This window comes from Eubalaena glacialis, chromosome 14 (assembly GCF_028564815.1).
Source record: "Eubalaena glacialis isolate mEubGla1 chromosome 14, mEubGla1.1.hap2.+ XY, whole genome shotgun sequence".
Lineage (NCBI taxonomy): Eukaryota > Metazoa > Chordata > Mammalia > Artiodactyla > Balaenidae > Eubalaena > Eubalaena glacialis.
The window spans coordinates 42,270,586-42,292,188 of NC_083729.1; the positions used below are offsets into that span (position 1 = coordinate 42,270,586).

A 21,603-nucleotide genomic window follows, 5' to 3' on the forward strand; every position below is an offset into this window, starting at 1 on the left:
AAAAGTGAAGGAGCTGGAAGAGAAGATCTTCGAAGTTCCTTACCTCCTTCAAATTCTATGATTATAAATGAGGTAGATTTTCTCAATTATATCATCCACATAGTAAAAATTCAGTTAAAAAGAAATAAAAATATGAAAATCCTCAAACCAATGGATACTTTAGTACCATATAGGAAACTTTCAATGAGGGAGTGGCTTAAATACATAATAATTAATGACTTGAACTAAAAATCAATCAATCAATTAATCTAAACTAAGTGTGTAGAATTTAAAGGGAAATCATCAATATGACTTTCCCTGAGCCCTGAAACATTTGAAGCCTTTGAAGATGAAAACAAAGTCAAGATTTAGAGATAATCCCCATAAGATCTTTGAGCCAAATTGAATGGTCATGCAAAAAGCATTTACACCCTCTCCATGAAGTCTTTCCTTGAGTTATTCCTCTTTCTTTCAAATCTTCCATCCCTAAACTATCTGCTTTGTTACAACACTCCAGATCACCATCTTCTCTTTTCTTTAAACTCTAATAGCAACTAAACCCTGTACTACTAACTTTGAAGCTAATCCGTTTTATGTGACATTGGTAGGTCTTCAAAATCCTTCTTTGCCTCCCAAATAGACTAAACTCTTAGTAAACAGCAACTATATCTCTGACTTCTCTACTTATTCCTATCACAGGTTTCCATTTCATTGTTACCTAATGCAGTCTAGTGGTCACACTGCAGCATCAAAACATTGAATAATCAATGGTTACACTGAGAGAGAGAGAGAGGGGAACTAAAAAGTAGAAATGACTCTCCTTTTACTCAGTTGTTCACTAGGTCTTCTAATGTATTCTGTATTCAATCTCTTTATTTTCTCACACCCTCACACCTTACCTTAGGCCTTTATCTTTTGATACCTGGGCTTTTTAATAGCTTCCTAATTATTTTCTGTCTCTACCTCTTCCTGCTAATCCCATTAAAATGTAATCTAGCCTTTCAAGACCCAAACCAAATTTCCTATATTTTTTGTAGTCTTGCTAGACCACTCACTCCAAAATGGCTTGTCTTTCTTGGAACCAATTTTCCCTTTTTATTTTTCTTATTCAGAAATTAGCAGGGCTTCCCTGGTGGCGCAGTGGTTGAGAATCTGCCTGCGAATGCAGGGGACACGGGTTTGAGCCCTGGTCTGGGAAGATCCCACATGCCGCGGAGCAACTAGGCCCGTGAGCCACAATTACTGAGCCTGCACGTCTGGAGCCTGTGCTCCTCAACAAGAGAGGCCGCGATAGTGAGAGGCCCGCGCACCGCGATGAAGAGTGGCCCCCACTTGCCGCAACTAGAGAAAGCTCTCGCACAGAAACGAAGACCCAACACAGCCATAAATAAATTAAATAAAAAAAAAGAAATTAGCTGAATATGATAACACTTGTATTTTCCCACATAGTATATTTTTAATCTTGAACATTTTTTACGTATCTCTGTAACCAGATGGTAAGCCTAGGAAGTTCCTTTAATATAGTATACATTTGTTGCTTTGATGTATTAACTTGACAGGAATAAAATGAATATTTGACCTTGTACAGAATAAATAACATCTTTTTGGCATTCTGTGGTAGACAAATGAATTCAATGGTTTATCCTCGAAGGTAACTGTGGTTTATCTGGAGAAATCTTTAGTCTGGGCTAGTAAAATAATGTTAGGTTTTGTGGATTAACATCATGAGAAGATGAAGTCTATGTTTGTTGCGAGAGAAAATTTTGCTAACTGTAATTAGGAACAAATCAGGGATTAATGATGCATTACATTCTAGAGCTTTAACTGATAAGCACCAAGAAATGGCTTTCTCGACTTTAAATGGTTTGCAAAATATTATTTCTATACTTTGCTCCATGCACAGAAAATAATGAAAACTGGGTCTGCTATTCAGAAAATTCAATATTTATTCTAACATGTGAATTGTTGAGTTATGAGAATATTTCATACACTCCAAAAAAGCATAAAATCTACCTCTACTAATTAGTTTCTCTATGAAAGCCTTCCAGACAATTATAGGCTAATACCACTGGTCAATGCTTTAGGTACTTTTCATTAAAGGTACAGTGTTGCTACCAGATGAATTGCTTCATATAAAAGCATTTACCACAAAGTCCTATAATGGAAGGTTAAGTGCTATACTTAATTACTAATTTCAACCCCTATTACCTATATTTTGCAGTGCAGGCACTTAAAAAGGAACCAAATATAGTCTGTTGGTTTCCACTTCTCTGATTACAGGATTTAGTGGTAAAAGCATTAGTCCATCTGATTTTCTAATGAATAATAACCAAAAAACAAACAAAAAAAATTTTTAAATAAAAATATTCATACCACAAACCAATATAAAAGAGATATGCTAGACATTTCTGTTGAGCTCATACATAAGATCACTTTGTTATAAAAACTTTAATCTAGATGACACATACTTGTAAATTTGTATTCAGTCTTATGGCATTGTTGCAGATGAAGCTCTGAGAGAAAAAGGTATTTGAAATTTTCATGGCTTATTTACTACCTCAACATCATGCTGAAATGCACACAGAGCAGATGATTAATAAAATGCTTGATGACAACCATGGTGACTCCCCTGAGTTCTTTACATATTGATTGTTAACTTTTTATATGTATATATCGAAATTCCTCACAGCTGCTCTAATTTTCTCAAGGGCAGATTCTGTGTTTTACCCTTGCTTGTATCCTTCAGAATAACTGCAACTTTGCTCACTTTTGATTTATTAATAACATCTAAAATACTTTTTGGTGAAAGGACACTTAGAATCTTTGACTAAATATAAAAGGTGGCATCTAAATTGAGTATTACTGAAGAGTCGTTCCTTAATTATCATGATTTTGCCAGCTTCTGATTTTTAAATATATTTTATATTGTTTCGTATACTGAGCATCCATTTAATTGGTACATAAGACATCATATGTGTTAAACAACTATTAGTCTAGAAAAAAATATAGAAATATTTGTTGACTTAGTTAATTAACACTGCTCCAATCTCAGCTACCGATATTCAAATTGGACATTAGCATACCACAAAAAGACAGGGATCATGTCTTTTTTGGACTATGCCTAGAATATAGTATCTGGTATGTGCACAATTAAAGGGTTGTTAGTCAGATAAAATATATTAAAATAGTGAGGTATAGAAATTTTTAAAAACATAAAATATTTATCCAAGCGCATTAGTGCATTAGAAAATGAGGTTCTGATTATCTATGCTCGGGAAATGCATACTATATTTCTCTTTTAGAGATTCATTATGGTATTAATATAACAAAGTACAAGCATAGATATTTTTAACTTAGTTAACCCAGAATTTCCCAAACTAACTTGAGAGTGGGACTTCCTCTCTCCTCTCATAAGTCACCATTAACATTCTCTAGAATAGGGCTCTTAAAGATACTAGTTTGGAAGTATGATAAGAGTGAAAAGTTACTAAACTAAGATAATTTTAAAGAATTAACTGGTGAAACAAAGCTAGGCTTCAAGAGGCAACTGCCACACTGTAATAGTAACAGGATTTATCATTTTACATGGTCAGGTTCACTGTTCACGGATGACAACATTCCAGGAGCAGAGTCTAGATCTTATCCTACTTTATATCTTCAGTGGTGTCCAGTGCAATGACTTCCTCTCAGTAAATAGGTATTGATTAATCTGGATTTTAGGAAATTCACCAGTTTACATTTCTGTTGTTTCACTAAGGCTGCAGTTATCATAAAAATTACATTTCTACTAGGATTCAGTACATGCAATAAGGGATTAGCAGGGGCTATGTAGCACTGCATACATATTTAAGTTACTTTCCTTCCAGATCTTCCATTCCTTAGTCTTATTAAAGTTGGTAACAGAAGGTGTGCATTCTTGTAATTGTAGTTTAAAACCGGGATAATTCCAAGGACATCAATTCAGCAAATATTTATTGAGTGTCTACTATTTGCCAGTATTATAAAAGGCACTGGGCATATTATTAATGTGCTTGCTTCTGAATTTTGTCATAGAGCAGGGGTTTTTTTTTTATTACATTTAATTCAGCAAATATTTGTAAAGCACCAGATTTATAGAATAGGTTTGAAATGTGGCTTGAAGATGTAGATGCTGTAAATTATAAAAGGTCCAAAAGGGTATCACAGACATTTCATTCCATAATTGTGCATAAGTAGTACTAAAAAAAATTGATCTTTATTTAGTAAGTTAGTTACTTCCTCGAATTGTTTCTTTCAAGAAACAAATACTGTAATAGAGAAATTTATATATAAATTTTGGTAATCATTTTTATTGTGCAAAGTAAAAATTTCTTTTTATAATCTTTCTTTATACTAATCTTTCTTTATCTTTATATACACAGATAAATGAGACTGATGTTTTTAGTAACCTCTTTTGTACTAAAATATGGAAAGGATAATAATTTCAGTAATGGACTTTGGACTTTTAATTTGGATTTTACTTTAAAATAGCATTTTAAAAATTGAGAATATATGCAATCACAAGTAACACTGGTTTAAGTTTCTAATCTACTGCCTTTGTTTCAATAACAGTACTGACAAAACTCATTAATTATGAACAAGATAATTTTTATTTTATCAGTAATAGCTTGACATACATTTTATAGACTTGAAATGACTAATACTACTAGTGTCACAGAATCTTTGTGAAACCCCATGGTTATATGACAGTGAAAACAAATTTCATTTACTTACATGTTCTTATAACTGCTGTTTTATGGTACTATATATAGTTCCTTTACTATTTCTCTGTTTGTCCCATGGTCCTCCTGCAGCTTTCATGAGTTTCAGCTATGTACCACCATCAAAGGAACTCTCGTCCTATTTTCTTTCACAGAAAAGTGGTATGATATTCCCTCTCTTAGGTTTAAATTTTAACTTTGTTACTTTTGACAAAGCCTTTCCTTTGTTCAAATGCAAGGACCCAGTTAAAAAAGAGCTTTGACATGTTGTGCCTTTTATGTGTGCATTTTTCTGGTTTCACTGATGTCCCGAATTTTGCAAACGATAACGTGTGCCTTCAAGTTCTCCTATAAAATGCCATTTGTACACTGTATCAAGAACAGTTTAGGACAGCATTACATTCACATGACTCTAAAATCTGATAAATACTTGATGGTTTCTCAGAAAACCCACAATTGGGTAAAACGGACGAAAACAATGCTTCGTTTTCCAATTTGTTTTTCATAAAATCTTCCCCCGATACACATTCACTGGCTTACCTGCAGGGTAGCGCTCAATCACTGGCCAGCTGTCCACCTGTAACGTGGCATTGCCACCACTCCTCGTGAAACGGACTACATGGTATTTCCCATCGTTAATGATTGCATTGGACTCTTCGATGGCGATGTCATCTGTCCCAACATTAAATTTAACTCCGATTTTTCCTTGATGCTGGAAGGGAGGAGGGGAGTAAAAAGAGTTATATGAAGTTGTGCTGATACATCATCATTTAATAAGAATTACATACAGGGTATTGCTCAAAAACATGCTTCAGAACAACAGCTGCTTTCCTCCGATTTTACTTCTGAAAAGCTCCAGCAAGGTTCTCGACATTTGGATAAATCTGAAGCATCTCTTTCATGGATAATTGATATTCCAAAAGACACGCTTTCAAGAGAATTGAGCTGCCTTCTTCCCAGAGGTTGCCACAGACAAGGTGCACAGCTGCCTGTGTTAAAGGATATACTTTCATGTTCTTTAACATAGCTCCTTTAATCCACGCCTTCCATTTCACAAGAAAAATGAGGCTTGAAATTCTCCCTTTTAATAACTGGTGAAATCAGAGCAATGAAGTCTATTTCTAAATACAAAGTGGACAAAAGCTCACAATATAGAAGATCACTCTACAGGGTATGGGCACACAGACAGGCATTTAATGAGTACAATCATTATTCACACACAAAAAAATCATCATATGCTAAGAGTCTGAAATTCACTGAATTTCTTTATTTTGCAGATGATGAAACTATGACACAGGAAGGTGCAATGAGTTGTTCAAGGTCATATAACTAAATAGAGGGGCGCTACAGTTAGAATTCAGTTCCCTCATTCTTCATTTATACCTAAGCTAAGATGAAGTTAAGATACGGGTATCTAAAAGTAACTACCTCTCTGAATTATGCAAAGCAACATTCTAAGTGCAAAGTTTGTGGCTGTTAACTTTATAATTTCATAATACAAGGCAGCAAAGAGAAACATGTGCTTATGTCCTCTGTCTTTGAGAGAAACCTTCTCTAACAGCAGGGCTGTCAACTCTACCACGAGTTCAGTTGATTTTTAAAGCATGTGAATTTGCCCTTAATCAGTAGCACAGAATACTTGCACTGTGGGCCCTTGTCAGAATACATAACCTCAAACTGTCTGCAGCTCACCTTTTATCAAACCTCAGTTGAGAGGAACGACATGGGGGAAAAGGGAAGCAAAGGACATACAGTCCATCCATTGCTGCAGAAATTTAAAATCAGAATTTCAGAAACCAGAAGATTTGGACCACATCCTCTTGAGCTCTTGCTGGATTCTCATCATTGAACTAAGCAGCAAGAGCATGGCATCAGTTTACACTGAGGGTTATTGTAAAAAAAAAAAAAATCTTGTATAACACTGCATTAACTGAAGGGAAGTATTTGAAGATGTTGTTTGGGACACTGGTCATTGCCATTGTCCCCTTCTATATTTCTTATTCCTGGTTCTTGGTGTCCATAAAAGATCTCTTTCTTACAATAGGTTAGTATGGTTTTTATTTTTTTGTGTTTTGATTTGTTTTGGGCTTGATGAACAATATGACTTAAAACCACATTTCCTGGGCTTCCCTGGTGGCGCAGTGGTTGAGGGTCTGCCTGCCAGTGCAGGGGACACGGGTTCGAGCCCTGGTCTGGGGGGATCCCGCGTGCCACGGAGCAGCTGGGCCCATGGGCCACGGTTGCTGAGCCTGCGCGTCTGGAGCCTGTGCTCCGCAACAAGAGAGGCCGCGATAGTGGGAGGCCCGCACATCGCGATGAAGAGTGGCCCCCGCTTGCCACAACTGGAGAGAGCCCTCGCGCAGAAACGAAGACCCAACACAGCCATAAATAAATAAATATACCTTTAAAAAAAAAAAAAGAGAGAGAGCATCTACAATATAGCTACACATATGTAACACAATGTTGAAATAATAAAGCCTTTAAAAAAAAAATCACATTTCCTTTCTGACTTTGGTTATTAGGAGACTCAGAGTCAAAGTGAGTAGGGAAATTTTACAAGCTGCATAGACCCCTGCCTGCTATACTGTTTTCCCCTGGGCTTATTTTTATTTTCTACCATATTTCTCAAGATCCTTATTTTTAAATATATGCCATTGTAAGGCATTTCGGTTTTTGGTAGATTGATTCAGATGATAACTAAACAACAGGATTCCAATAAACACTAACCTTTTATCCAAGGGCCTATAAAGACATTTTTAGACATCTTTTTAGCATAGGTCTTTGGTGCAAGCACACATTATTTTTTCATTTTGGTAGAATTCCTATTTGCTCATTTTCAGTAAAATATTTAACATGGCATATTTATATTTTAACACATATGTGATATAACTCCACAGGAAGGTTTTTAAGAATCTTATTTAAGAGGTTTATTATCTTTATTTAAACAACACTTCTATAGTGTTCTAAGCACTTTACAAATACTAACTCTGGTATTTCTCCTAACAGCCCCAGGAAAGAGGTACTATTTTATCTGCATTTGACAGATGAGGAAACTGAAGCACAGAGTGACTAAGTAACTTGGCTAAGGTCATGCAGCTAGAAAGAGAAAAGCTGTGATTCAAACCCAGGCAGTCGGGCTCCAGAGGTTGAGCTCCCACTCATTACACTAGGCTGAATTTTAGTAATATTGGGCCATCATCTAGCTGCAGTTAGCAGATTTGGTAAATCTGGTTGTTCTTTGTTACCTGTTTTATCTTTCTGGCTAGAGTAGGAGCACCACGGAGCCTCTTATTATGCTTTGCAGATTGTATGTATCAATCAATGCGTGCTTAAAATAATTTTATAGAGGATAGTAAGCAACTGATATGTGGACATAATAGGATGTTAAAATGGACTCTTTTTGTCTCAGTTTCAGCTGCAATCCTGAGATATCAATAAGTAAAAAGCAAACAAACAAACAAACACAGATTTCTACTTCCATTTTACAAAATGAGGTATAAGATTGCCTAAGCCAGACTTGCAAAGAAGAGCACTAAAAACTGCTTTTGAGACCCTGAATTAATTACCTATTTGCAGCCCATTAAAGAGGCAAGAAAGATCAAGAAGCGATTGATAATTAGAAGAGGATTTTTGAATGTGATGTGATTTGCATGTACCTCCAAGGTAGAAGGTTACTTTTCCCTTATCTTAGGGGTGCACGGGAAAGGGACTTTAATGGAACATCTCAGAAAGTTTGATACTTGTCTCCTGGAACTTGGGGCAGTTGTTGGGGTAATCAGCAACCCCAGTTGCCCTTGCCTGGGATTTGACGCTTGCCTGACAAATCTTCAAGGGGAGAGACTGTGACTGGCTGATGCTCTGATGGCAGAGCAAGAAGTTATTACTGCACCAGGGCTCACCTGTACATTAGTTTGTTAGAAGGAACATGTGAGCATTATACATGGACCATGGGTTAGAGAGCAGCACTGAATTGTGTTGTATTCTATCCAAGAGGTCTCCTGGGGAGAGAGGTGGTGAGTAGTTAAGACAACTCAAGAGAAAGAACCTGGAGTTGCAGTGATGGGTGCCCAGGGACTGAGGCGGAAATCCTAAATCACCATCTGAAGGATGTGGTTAAGAGAACTAAAAAAACCCCACCAAAATGCCCCCCAAGAGTGCCCCTCAGTGTCAATCTTAAGCATGGGCTAAGCACAGCTAGACAGTTACTATTGTATTAGCCAAGTAAGATCATTTCTGCCCCTTATCTCCTCTTCCTTCTCCTGCTTCATCCCTGGAGGAGTCAAGGAGGAAGAAGAGTAAACATCGTGTAAACAAGAGGAGAAACAACCCTGCTCCCTCACCCAGTGCAAGTGGCAGCTCTAAGGCAGCCCAAGCAGCCCAGCTCTTTACCCCAAGCAGAGGTAAAGGGATAAAGGACTGGCTTTAACTGAAATTGTATTTATTATTACAAAGGAGTAAGCTGAAATGACTTATGTCTAAACATGAACAGATGATTTTTTTTATTATCTAAAAATGACCAAGGTAGTGTTGAGACATTTCCTAGACTTTACTGGGGTCAGGAAGAAATATTCGACAGAACAGGTTTAAATTCCTGTTGCAACCTAGGAATCAGCTCTTTCACCATAACAAGTACATGGAGATATTTGTTACTCTAGAGCTGATTGTTTTACTGTCTCTTCTATTATAGTCATGCATCTTATCCCAGGATAGATGGAAAGAAATTCTTCAAGTTTCCTACTTGTTCTGATAGGAAGGCTATAGTAGGCTATTTTCATCAGAGTTCTAATCAGTAAGGAGATTCAAGTTCTGTGAATAGACGCATTACAATGCTAAAGATACAAAATGCACCAAACTCTGAAAAAGAGTCTTTTACCTTATCCATAAATGTTTCTGCAATATGAAATGCAAAATGCTTATTTTCTAGGGTAAATGCCCAGATTTCTCAGGGATTCATTTCTTGCAACATAGTAAAATAAACTATTAAGAAACAGTGAGAATTGCTGATACTTGGAAAGCTTCTGACTTTTAAATGATGCCCATCTTTCCCTGCATATGTTGATTCTTCAACTTCCAACATCTTTAACATCTCATGGATTCAAACTCCAGAGACAGCTAGACCAGAACTGAATACCACCAAAGTAGGTTCAAACAATAGACTGTACCCTAACTCAGACATTATTTACCCCATCCCAGGTTGCATCAAGTCCTTGAAAAACAACTTAATCATAAATAATAGCCAATGGGCCAATTTTTTCGCCTAAAAACAAATAAATTAAAAAGGCATATAAACTATAAAATATTAATATCAAGCATGTTTAGAGGACCAATATTTACAATTCCATTCAGAAAGTGTAAATATTCTCAAAACACATCCCTCCCATATTGACATGATAGCAAGTCATTTCAATTATATAAACAAAACTTGCTAAACTTTCTTGCCAATAGATAATTACAATTAAAAAAAATTCATTTCAAATTCTTATTCTCTGGGATTAAATGTGATTGTCCCTGGCAAATTCTCATGACATTGCATTAGCAAAACCAGCAGTAATTTCACTGGACATGTACTGATTTTTCAACTTTGTGTCTTCCTTGAAATAGATAACTGGCTCACACCATAATTTCAAAAATCTATTATGAGAATATCAGTAACGAGGCATTTATAATTTAATGAAGTCTTTCCATGGATTCATTAAATAAATAGTGACAAAGGTAATTACTGATTTTTTCACAAAAGCTCATTTCGGAATAAGGATTATATTATTAGACCAAGTTAAAAGGAAAAATGAAAGATGACACCGGAAAGGAACTTGAAAGTTTTAGCAAGTGACACCATAGTTAATGCATCTCTTAATTCCATCTGCAATCACATATTCATTGGAAAAATATTTGTTTTAACGAAGATCAAGATTTAATGGTATACTCATTATCTTGGGCATACTTCAAGCAGGATGTTTGTGTGTTATAGATGCAGATGTATTTCAGTCTATATGCATTTGAAACAGATAAAACAGAATACACATATATAAAGCTTTAGCTTGTGTATGGCATACACATATGTCCACTGCTTCTTTTCCCCTACTCTGGGGTTGTTATGAAGAAGCGTTTGGCTCAACTATGTCCAGGAAAACAGTAAAAAGTGAAAAATTGTCTTTTTTTGTTGTTCATTTATCATACTCTTAGAGTATCATTAAGCAGGTGAACAAGTGTGCAACCCAGGATGGCATGTAGATTAGCAAGGAGGTTTGTTTATGGTCTATAAGCTTCTTTTGTGCAACACAATACAGTTCTATACTCCAGGGCCCCCCTTTAGAGAAAACTTGATGATGTTTTCAAATGCACTCAACGCTCGCGCTCATTTCCGAGTACAGAACAACTCCCATGGTCCAAGTCTACATTGTCAACTGAAGTCGGAGTCAGGCTGAGTGTTATGTTTTGCCCTTCCAGAGACTAACCCTCACCAAGGAACAGAGGTTTTAAGGCTGAAGGGGACTCTGGGGCCTATAGTCACTGTTGCCGGGAGTAAGTGACACTGCAGAGCACGAGAGTCAGAGAGCCGCCTGTTCTCTCACCTCAAAACAAACACACTGATTCAGATCATTGCTAATTTAACCCCAAAACGTTTCCAAGTGAATGACTTAGCGGTCCTACTGGCTGGTAGAGATTGTGTTTACCAATCTAGATGGGCCATAATGTCAAGAAGTGGTTTGGGTCCAGTTATTTTAACCTGGCACTGAGCTGGAAACGCAACCTCTCCCCCCAAAAGAAACCCCACACCATTTCAAAAACAAGAGGTTACCGCTCCCGTCTTCCACGTTCCCTACTGATTTATACTTTTTTATTCATTCAGCTAATAAATAAAAATTGAATAATATGAATTCTGCATTTGCTATGTGTGTAGACAATACAAACATGTAAAGTGTGTTCTCTGCCCTTCAGGAAGGTTTCAATCAAATTGAGAAGATAAATCATGCATGCAAATATTCACACCCACAAAAGAGTTAAGGGATTGGCAGGCAGGAGCCGAGCAGCACTGTTGGGGAGGGTTCCAAAGGTTCTCAGGGAGCCTCCGACTGTGTGGCCAGCGTTTGGACAGCTGTAATACAGCCAGTGGATCCCAAAGATACCCAGGGACATAGAAGATATGTTCCCTCTGTCCCCCGTCTCTCTTTCTAGGCCCTACATACCAGAGGGCTCACCGGGTACCAGGCACTGAAAAACATACCAGGTATCTACCTGAAACTCCCAGCTGACCTAAAAGTTAAGTGCTACTTTCCCCATCTGCTCAGAGAGTTTAAATAATGTGCCCCGACTCACATAGCTAATAAATATCAGTACTGGAACCTCACCAAGTTGGAGGGACTTTGTAAAAAAGAATGTCTTCGTGTCCATGTTCCAGAAGATCTTGAAACCAAGGCATGCTCAGAGAATGGAGTTAAGAGTAGGGCTACAGAAAAGTACACCTTTCTTTTTAACTGATTACATTTCATAGCGCCACACAATAAGGAACCAGAAGTGGCTGAGATCTAGGGTGATACCACCTTAGAAAGATCTTCTTTAGGGTCATACATTCTAAGAAAATAGTATTTTCATTTTCTCATCAAATCTTCATTAAGGATAGTATACCTTTCTTATTATATCCCCATTCGTTGGAATGCTATAGCTCCTCTGATTCCATGAAACTATATCCTGACAATGATATCACTCTCCTGGAGGCTGCATACATCACTCATCTCTTGGTCCTCAGACTGTCTAATAAAACTCCGTAAGCTCACGACAGTCCTCCCTCACACCCTGTTTTAGGTGTTAGTTTTTATGTACCTGTTTTAACTCCTCAACCATATTAGAAAGAGCTTGAGGGTAAGAAACAAGACTGACTTATTCCTTATTATATCCTTCACAGTACTTTGTGGACTACCTCTACATTTGTAATTTTCCAAAACTCTTTCACATACACATTCTTTTTTTAGTTGAAATCTAATTCACCTATCATAAACTTTGCCCTTTTAAAGTATACGCTTAAGTGGTTTTAGAACATTCATGAGGTTCTGCAACCATCACCACTATTTAATTCCAGAATGTTTTCATCACGATGCAATTTTCTTTTGATGAGATAATGCATATAAAGTTCTTAACACACTTAATGGCCACTCAGCACCTGTGAGCTCTATTATTATTTTTTTTTGAATTTTATTTTATTTATTTTTTTATACAGCAGGTTCTTATTAGTCATCAATTTTATACACATCAGTGTATACATGTCAATCCCAATCTCCCAATTCATCACACCACTACCACCACCCCTGCTGCTTTCCCCCCTTGGTGTCCATACGTTTGTTCTCTACATCTGTGTCTCAATTTCTGCCCTGCAAACTGGTTCATCTGTACCATTTTTCTAGGTTCCACATATATGTGTTAATATACGATATTTGTTTTTCTGTTTCTGACTCACTTCACTCTGTATGACAGTCTCTAGATTCATCTATGTCTCTACAAATGACCCCATTTCGTTCCTTTTTATGGCTGAGTAATATTCCATTGTATATATGTACCACATCTTATTTATCCATTCGTCTGTCGAAAGGCATTTAGGTTGCTTCCATGACCTGGCTATTGTAAATAGTGCTGCAATGAACATTGGGGTGCATGTGTCTTTTTGAATTATGGTTTTCTCTGGGTATATGCCCAGTAGTGGGATTGTTGGGTCATATGGTAATTCTAGTTTTAGTTTTTTAAGGAACCTCCATACTGTTCTCCATAGTGGCTGTATCAATTTACATTCCCACCAACAGTGCAAGAGGGTTCCCTTTTCTCCACACCCTCTCCAGCATTTGTTATTTGTAGATTTTCTGATAATACTCATCCTAACTGGTGTGAGGTGATACCTCACTGTAGTTTTGATTTGCATTTCTCTAATAATTAGTGATGTTGAGCAGCTTTTCATGTGCTTCTTAGCCATCTGTATGTCTTTTTTGGAGAAATGTCTATTTAGGTCTTCTGCCCATTTTTGGATTGGGTTGATGGTTTTTTTAATATTGAGCGGCATGAGCTGTTTATATATTTTACAGATTAATCCATTGTCCGCTGATTTGTTTGCAAATATTTCCTCCCATTCTGAGGGTTGTCTTCTAGTCTTGTTTATGGTTTCCTTTGCTGTGCAAAAGCTTTTAAGTTTCATTAGGTTCCATTTGTTTATTTTTGTTTTTATTTACATTACTCTAGGAGGGGGATCAAAAAAGATCTTGTTGTGATTTATGTCAAAGAGTGTTCTCCTATGTTTTCCTCTAAGAGTTTTACAGTGTCCTGTCTTACATTTAGGTCTCTAATCCATTTTGAGTTTATTTTTGTGTATAGTGTTAGGGGGTGTTCTAATTTCATTATTTTACACGTAGCTGTCCGGTTCTCCCAGCACCACTTACTGAAGAGACTGTCTTTTCTCCATTGTATATCCTTGCCTCCTTTGTCATAGATTAGTTGACCATAGGTGTGTGGGTTTATCTCTGGGCTTTCTATCCTGTTCCATTGATCTATATTTCTGTTTCTGTGCCACTACCATTACTGTAGCTTTGTAGTATAGTCTGAAGACAGGGAGACTGATTCCTCCAGCTCTGTTTTTTTCCCTCAAGACTGCTTTGGCTATTCGGGGTCTTTTTTGTCTCCATACAAATTTTAAGATTTTTTGTTCTACTTCTGTAAAAAATGCCATTGGTAATTTGATAGGGATTGCATTGAATCTGTAGATTGCTTTGGGTAGTATAGTCATTTTCACAATATTGATTCTTCCAATCCAAGAACATGGTATATCTCTCCGTCTGTTGGTGTCATCTTTAATTTCTTTCATCAGTGTCTTATTGTTTTCTGCAGACAGGTCGTTTGTCTCCCTAGGTAGGTTTATTCCTAGTTATTTTATTCTTTTTGTTACAATGGTAAATGGGAGTGTTCCCTTAATTTCTATTTCAGATTTTCCATCATTAGTGTATAGGAATGCAAGAGATTTCTGTGCATTAATTTTGTATCCTGCTACTTTACCAAATTCATTGATTAGCTCTAGTAGTTTTCTGGTGGCCTCTTTAGGATTCTCTATGTATAGTATCATGTCATCTGCAAACAGTGACAGTTTTACTTCTTCTTTTCCAATTTGTATTCCTCTTATTCTTTTTCTTCTCTGATTGCCATGGCTAGGACTTCCAAAACTATGTTGAATAATAGTGGTGAGAGTGGACATCCTTGTCTTGTTCCTGATCTTAGAGGAAAAGCTTTCAGTTTTTCACCATTGAGAATGATGTTTGCTGTGGGTTTGTACTATATGGCCTTTATTAAGTTGAGGTAGGTTCCCTCTACACCCACTTTCTGGAGAGTTTTTGTCATAAATTGGTGTTGAATTTTGTTAAAAGCTTTTTCTGCATCTATTGAGATGATCATATGGTTTTTATTCTTCAATTTGTTAATATGGTGTATCACATTGATTGATTTGCGTATATTAAAGAATCCTTGCATCCCTGGGATAAATCCCACTTGATCATAGTGTATGATCCTTTTAATGTGTTGTTGGATTCTGTTTGCTAGTATTTTGTTGAGGATTTTTGCATCTATATTCATCAGTGATATTGGCCTGTAGTTTTCATTTTTTGTAGTACCTTTGCCTGGTTTTGGTATCAGGGTGATGGTGGCCTCGTAGAATAAGTTTGGGAGTGTTCATTCCTCTGCAATTTTTTGGAAGAGTTTGAGAAGGATGGGTGTTAGCTCTTCTCTAAATGTTTGATAGAATTCATCTGTGAAGCCATCTGGTCCTGGACTTTTGTTTGTTGAAAGATTTTTAATCACAGTTTCAATGTTATTACTTGTGATTTGTCTGTTTATATTTTCTATTTCTTCCTGGTTCAGTTTTGGAAGGTTATACCTTTCTACGAATTTGTCCATTTCTTCCAGCTTGTCCATTTTATTGGCATAGAGTTGCTTGTAGTAGTCTCTTAGGATGCTTTGTATTTCTGTGGTGTCTGTTGTAACTTCTCCTTTGTCATTTCTAATTTTATTGATTTGAGTCCTCTCCCACTTTCTCTTGATGAGTCTGGCTAATGGTTTATCAATTTTGTTTATCTTATCAAAGAACCAGCTATTAGTTTTATTGATCTTTGCTATTGTTTGCTTTCTCTTTCATTTATTTCTGCTCTGATCTTTATGATTTCTTTCCTTCTACTAGCTTTGGGTTTTGTTTGTTCTTCTTTCTCTAGTTCCTTTAGGTGTAAGGCTAGACTGTTTATTTGAGATTTTTCTTGTTTCTTAAGGTAGGCTTGTATTGCTGTTAACTTCCCTCTTAGAACTGCTTTTGCTGCATCCCATAGGTTTTGGATCGTCGTGTTTTCATTGTCATTTGTCTCTAGGCATTTTTTGATTTCCTCTTTGATTTCTTCAGTGATCTGTTGGTATACAGTAATGAATTGTTTAGCCTCCATGTGTTTCTGTTTTTTACGTTTTCTTCCCTGTAATTGATTTCTAACCTCATAGCGTTGTGGTCAGAAAAGATGCTTGATATGATTTCAATTTTCTTAAATTTACTGAGGCTTGATTTGTGACCCAAGATATGATCTATCCTGGAGAATGTTCCATGCACCCTTGAGAAGAAAGTGTAATCTGCTGTTTTTGGATGGGATGTCCTATAAATATCAATTAAAACTACCTGGTCTATTGTGTCATTTAAAGCTTGTGTTTCCCTATTAATTTTCTGTTTGGATGATCTGTCCATTGGTGTAAGTGAGGTGTTAAAGTCCCCCACTATTATTCTGTTAACTATCGATTTCGTCTTTTATAGCTGTTAGCAGTTGCCTTATGCATTGAGGTGCTCCTATGTTGGGTGCATATATATTTAGAATTGTTATATCTTCTTCTTGGATTGATCCCTTGATCATTCTGTAGTGTCCTTCCTTGTCTCTTTTAACATTCTTTATTTTAAAGTCTATTTTATCTGATATGAGTATTGCTACTCCAGCTTTCTTTTGATTTCCATTTGCATGGAATATCTTTTTCCATCCCCTTTCAGTCTGTATGTGTCCCTAGGTCTGAAGTGGGTCTCTTGTAGACAGCATATATATGGGTCTTGTTTTTGTATCCATTCAGCAAGCCTGTGTCTTTTGGTTGAAGCATTTAATCCATTCACGTTTAAGGTAATTATCGATATGTATGTTCCTATTACCATTTTCTTGATTGCTTTGGGTTTGCTTTTGTGGGTCCTTTTCTTCTCTTGTGTTTCCCACTTAGAGAAGTTCCTTTAGCATTTGTTGTAAAGCTGGTCTGGTGGTGCTGAACTGTATTAGCTTTTGCTTGTCTGTAAAGCTTTTTATTTCTCCATCGAATCTGAATGAGATCCTTGCTGGGTAGAATAATCTTGGTTGTAGGTTCTTCCCTTTCATTACTTTGAATATGTCATGCCACTCCCTTCTGTCTTGTAGAGTTTGTGCTGAGAAATCAGCTGTTAACCTTATGGGAGTTCCCTTGTATGTTATTTGTTGGTTTTCCCTTGTTGCTTTCAATAATTTTTCTTTGTCTTTAATTTTTGCCAATTTGATTCCTATGTGTCTTGGCATGTTTCTCCTTGGGTTTATCCTGTATGGGACTCTCTGCACGTCCTGGACTTGGGTGGCTACTTCCTTTCCCATGTTAGGGAAGTTTTTGACTATAATCTCTTCAAATATTTTCTCGGGTCCTTTCTCTCTCTCTTCTCCTCTGGGACCCTTGTAATGCGAATGTTGTTGCATTTAATGTTGTCCCAGAGGTCTCTTAGGCCGTCTTCATTTCTTTTCATTCTTTTTTCTTTATTCTGTTCCGTGGCAGTGAATTCCACCATTCTGTCTTCCAGGTCACTTATCCGTTCTTCTGCCTCAGTTTTTCTGCCATTGATTCCTTCTAGTGTAGTTTTCATTTCAGTTATTGCATTGTTCATCTCTGTTTGTTTGTTCTTTAATTCTTCTAGGTCTTTGTTAAACATTTCTTGCATCTTCTCGATCTTTGCCTCCATTCTTTTTCTGAGGCCCTGGATCATCTTCACTATCCTTATTCTGAATTCTTTTTCTGGAAGGTTGCCTATCTCCACTTCATTTAGTTGTTTTTCTGGGGTTTTATCTTGTTCCTTCAAATGGTACATAGCCCTCTGACTTTTCATCTTGCCTATCTTTCTGTGAATGTGGTTTTTGTTCCAGAGGCTGCAGGAGTGTAGTTCTTCTTGTTTCTGCTGTCTGCCCTCTGGTGGATGAGGCTATCTAAGAGGCTTGTGCAAGTTTCTCTATGGGAGGGACTCGTGGTGGGTAGAGCTGGCTGTTGCTCTGGTGGGCAAAGCTCAGTAAAAGTTTAATCCGCTTGTCTGCTGATGGGTGGGGATGGGTTCCTTCCCTGTTGGTTGTTTGGCCTGAGGCGACCCAACACTGGAGCCTACCCGGGCTCTTTGCTGGGGCTAATGGCGGACTCTGGGAGGGCTCACGCCAAGGAGTACTTTCCAGAACTTCTGCTGTCAGTGTCCTTGTCCCCACGGTGAGACACAGCCACCCCCCCCACCCCCGCAGGAGACCCTCCAACACTAGCAGGTAGGTCTGGTTCAGCCTCCTATGGGGTCACTGCTCCTTCCCCTGGGGCCCAATGTACACACTACTTTGTGTGTGCCCTCCAAAAGTGGAGTCTCCCTTTCCCCCAGTCCTGTTGAAGTCCTGCAATCAAATCCCGCTAGCCTTCAAAGTCTGATTCTCTAGGAATTCCTCCTCCCATTGCCAGACCTCCAGGTTGGGAAGCCTGAGATAGGGCTCAGAACCTTCACTCCAGTGGGTGGACTTCTGTGGTATAAGTGTTCTCCAGTTTGTGAGTCACCCACCCAGCAGTTATGGGATTTGATTCTATTGTGATTGTGCCCCTCCTACCATCTCATTGTGGCTTCTCCTTTGTCTTTGGATGTGGGGTATCTTTTTTGGTGAGTTCCAGTGTCTTCCTGTCAATGCTTGTTCAGCAGTTAATTGTGATTCTGGTGCTCTTGCAAGAGGGAGTGAGAGCACATCCTTCTACTGTGTCATCGTCCAAGTCCTCTTCGTCCTCCGACTCGTTGTCTGCGATTGCGTCGGCGACAAGGCCAGGGCCAGGCTCTTACTCCTATTATTGTTATTCTTACATTTGGAAAACAATGTTTTACTTCATAGTAGTTTGATGGAAGTTAATTAAAATAATGCTTGAATTATATAACCATTACACTTTAGTTAGAACACATAATACCTCATTGATCTTCACAACAATTTATGAAGTAGCATATCTATTTTGCAAATAAAGAAGCTAAAGCTCAGAAAAGCTGAAAATTGACCAAAGTCAGAGCATCTGTCTACCATTTGACTTAAGAGGGAACATTCTAAAATCTACTCATGCTCACCTATGGGATAAACTGTCCAGCCACTGTTTGTACTGAAGCAGAGTCTGCTTAGACAACCCTCTACGACCCCTGTCATGTCAATGATACTATGGTTCTATAAAAAGCTAAATGGATGGCTAAGCAGCTAGTACAGAAGGAGAACAAAGCAAGAGAGAGAGAGAGAGAGGGAGGGAGGGAGGGAGGGAGGAGGGAAGGACTAGTTTTTTGAAATGAATCAAAAGCACCTAAGTTTGAATTTGAGTCTTAGATTTTTTTTTCAAAATTTATACAATAGCTGAGATCTAGGATTGTATTATATATTTAAATCAGAAATTCTTCAGTTTATGAGGGGAAAGGGGATATCCCACTAGGTCGATGATTCAGAGTAACCTAGGAGGACTTTTGTAAACCATACGTGTTTTTTCCCTGAGAAATTATAACTCTCCTCTCCAGGGGGGATGGAGAGACTTGTCTTTATGGGTAAGAACCCTTGTCTTGCTACGTTTGTAGGACTTGATGGTGGTGGTGAGAATAAGGGTCAATGAGTTCTTCTCTTGAGGACGGATAGACCCTGAGTTCTGGTGATAACACCGACTCTTCAATGCCTCCATTTCCTCACATTGTCTTTCCTTAGATGAAATTAAATCAAGAATCAGAATAATGTTGGAATGAAACTAGCCCACTAAATGACTGGCGGGTGTGTCTTTGAAAGGGGCAATTACCCTAATGTTGCTATTTTGAGACTATCTCTATTTTGTTTGTTTTACCAGTTGAGCCAATACTGGATTATCGTTGTATTTCAAAAGACATTCTTGAAGTATTATGAAGTTTTCCAATGTGGCCATGGGTTCAGAAATGTAATCAAGCCTTTTTCACGGTACTTTCCCATGGTTCAAATAGCATATCTCTGCATGAAGCCATACAACTGTAGAACGAAATGAAACTAATTTATCCTCTTGGGAATCAGAGTCAGCTCATTAAGATCATTAATTCTGCATTTCCATTCACTGAAACAAATAGCAACCATCATAAAACAGAAATACTCATCTTTAAATGTGTCCTGATATATGAAGAATGTGTTCTATCATTAAGCTTTTTTCCTCTGAAAAATCAAAAAGCAGAAATCAAACAGATTTTGATTTGGCTGGTGACCTATCTCAGGTTCTTAATTTTTCACAGGTAAGACCTCTGGTTGAATATTTAGCCCAGTGGTCTGGCATCATGACAAACCCCTGGGGTTGCTGTATGGAGATCTAAGGTGACATTGGCTTAAGTTAAGCCTTGTCAAAAGTTCAGTGGGCTGGTCACATATGGCTTGGGTTTTTTTTTGTTTATGTTTGTTGATTTGTTTTATTATTGCTGCCTTTAAAACCCTTGTGGGTGTTAAACTAGCTTTGATCAGATTTCTTGGTCATTCAGAAAATTGTGTGCAATAAATACTGGGTTTCCGGTGCTGATTAAAACCATAACATTTGCTTCCCTGCTTTTCTCTGATTCCTTATCTTTGGGCCATTACACTGCTTGTTATTACCTCCACCAGGAACCCGACAGGGATAGGATATTCAGCTCTATCAATTCCAGTAGCTGTTGGCATTTCTCTGTAAAATGGTTTCCCTATAAAAGAGGTTTGGGATTATTTGTGTATTTCATTTACCTGTTGTATCACAGAACCATCATTTTCAAGGGGAGCTGACTATGTAATTGCAGTCTGACTCTAATGTTCCAAATTTCCATAGCACGGAGCACACCATTTTTCAGACAAGAGACAAAACATCTTTGGATGGTGAATTTAGTCCTCTACATGGTAAATGTTACCTTAGTAACTAGGTTGTAAGTAAAACAAAATTAGCCTTTGTATTAAACACACCTTTAAGAAACAAAAATATATTAAGAGATAAATGCAATTATTTTTAATGACTCGGTGAATGCTTATAAGCTATGCGTGAAATGAAAAGGTTAGTTTGGAAGGGATATCATTTTTTAAAGTTGTGTTTGTAAACTGTGAAAAATAATAGTGAGGTAATATTTTCAGGTGTGTTTGATGAACTGACTTCTAAAAAATGCTATCTTGGGTTTCACAAGCCTCAAGCGGAGCCCTAACTTGAAACGCATTCCAAGAGAAAAGCTGACAGTGCTACCTTTCTCCTTTTTGTTTTTATTGACTCCTAGTCCAGGATGACCTGTTTACATCCTTAGAAAAAGCAAATGTGTGCATGTGGGCAGAGAAATGCATTCACCAAAGACTATTTTCTATAGAATCAGCAAGGCTCTATTATCCCCAGTGTGGTAAGTAATAATTTCTGAAGTCATCAAAAATAAATCTATGTTTATGTGTGTAATTTTGGCACAAAAGAGTTTTCAGAAGAGAATACAGACTCTTTAAGGTTGAAGCTCCCGATGATTATGATCTTTCTTCGTCTTAATAAAATAATAATACTGCCACGAAAATAAAGTAATGGTCAAGAAACATTTAGCAAGTATTTATTAGGTACAGTCCATTTCATGAAA

General features: G+C 37.4%; 1 protein-coding gene across 21 annotated transcripts in view; it reads right to left on the bottom strand.

Moving 5' to 3' along the window:
- Nucleotides 1-21,603, bottom strand: part of NRXN1 (neurexin 1) — a 1,118,934-nt gene that overhangs the window by 170,941 nt on the left and 926,390 nt on the right. For all 21 annotated transcript variants that reach the window (XM_061168489.1, XM_061168487.1, XM_061168486.1 and 18 more), the window contains one exon: nt 5,259-5,430. In XM_061168489.1, the coding sequence (XP_061024472.1) occupies nt 5,259-5,430 (172 nt within the window). The remainder of the gene's footprint in view (nt 1-5,258; nt 5,431-21,603) is intronic.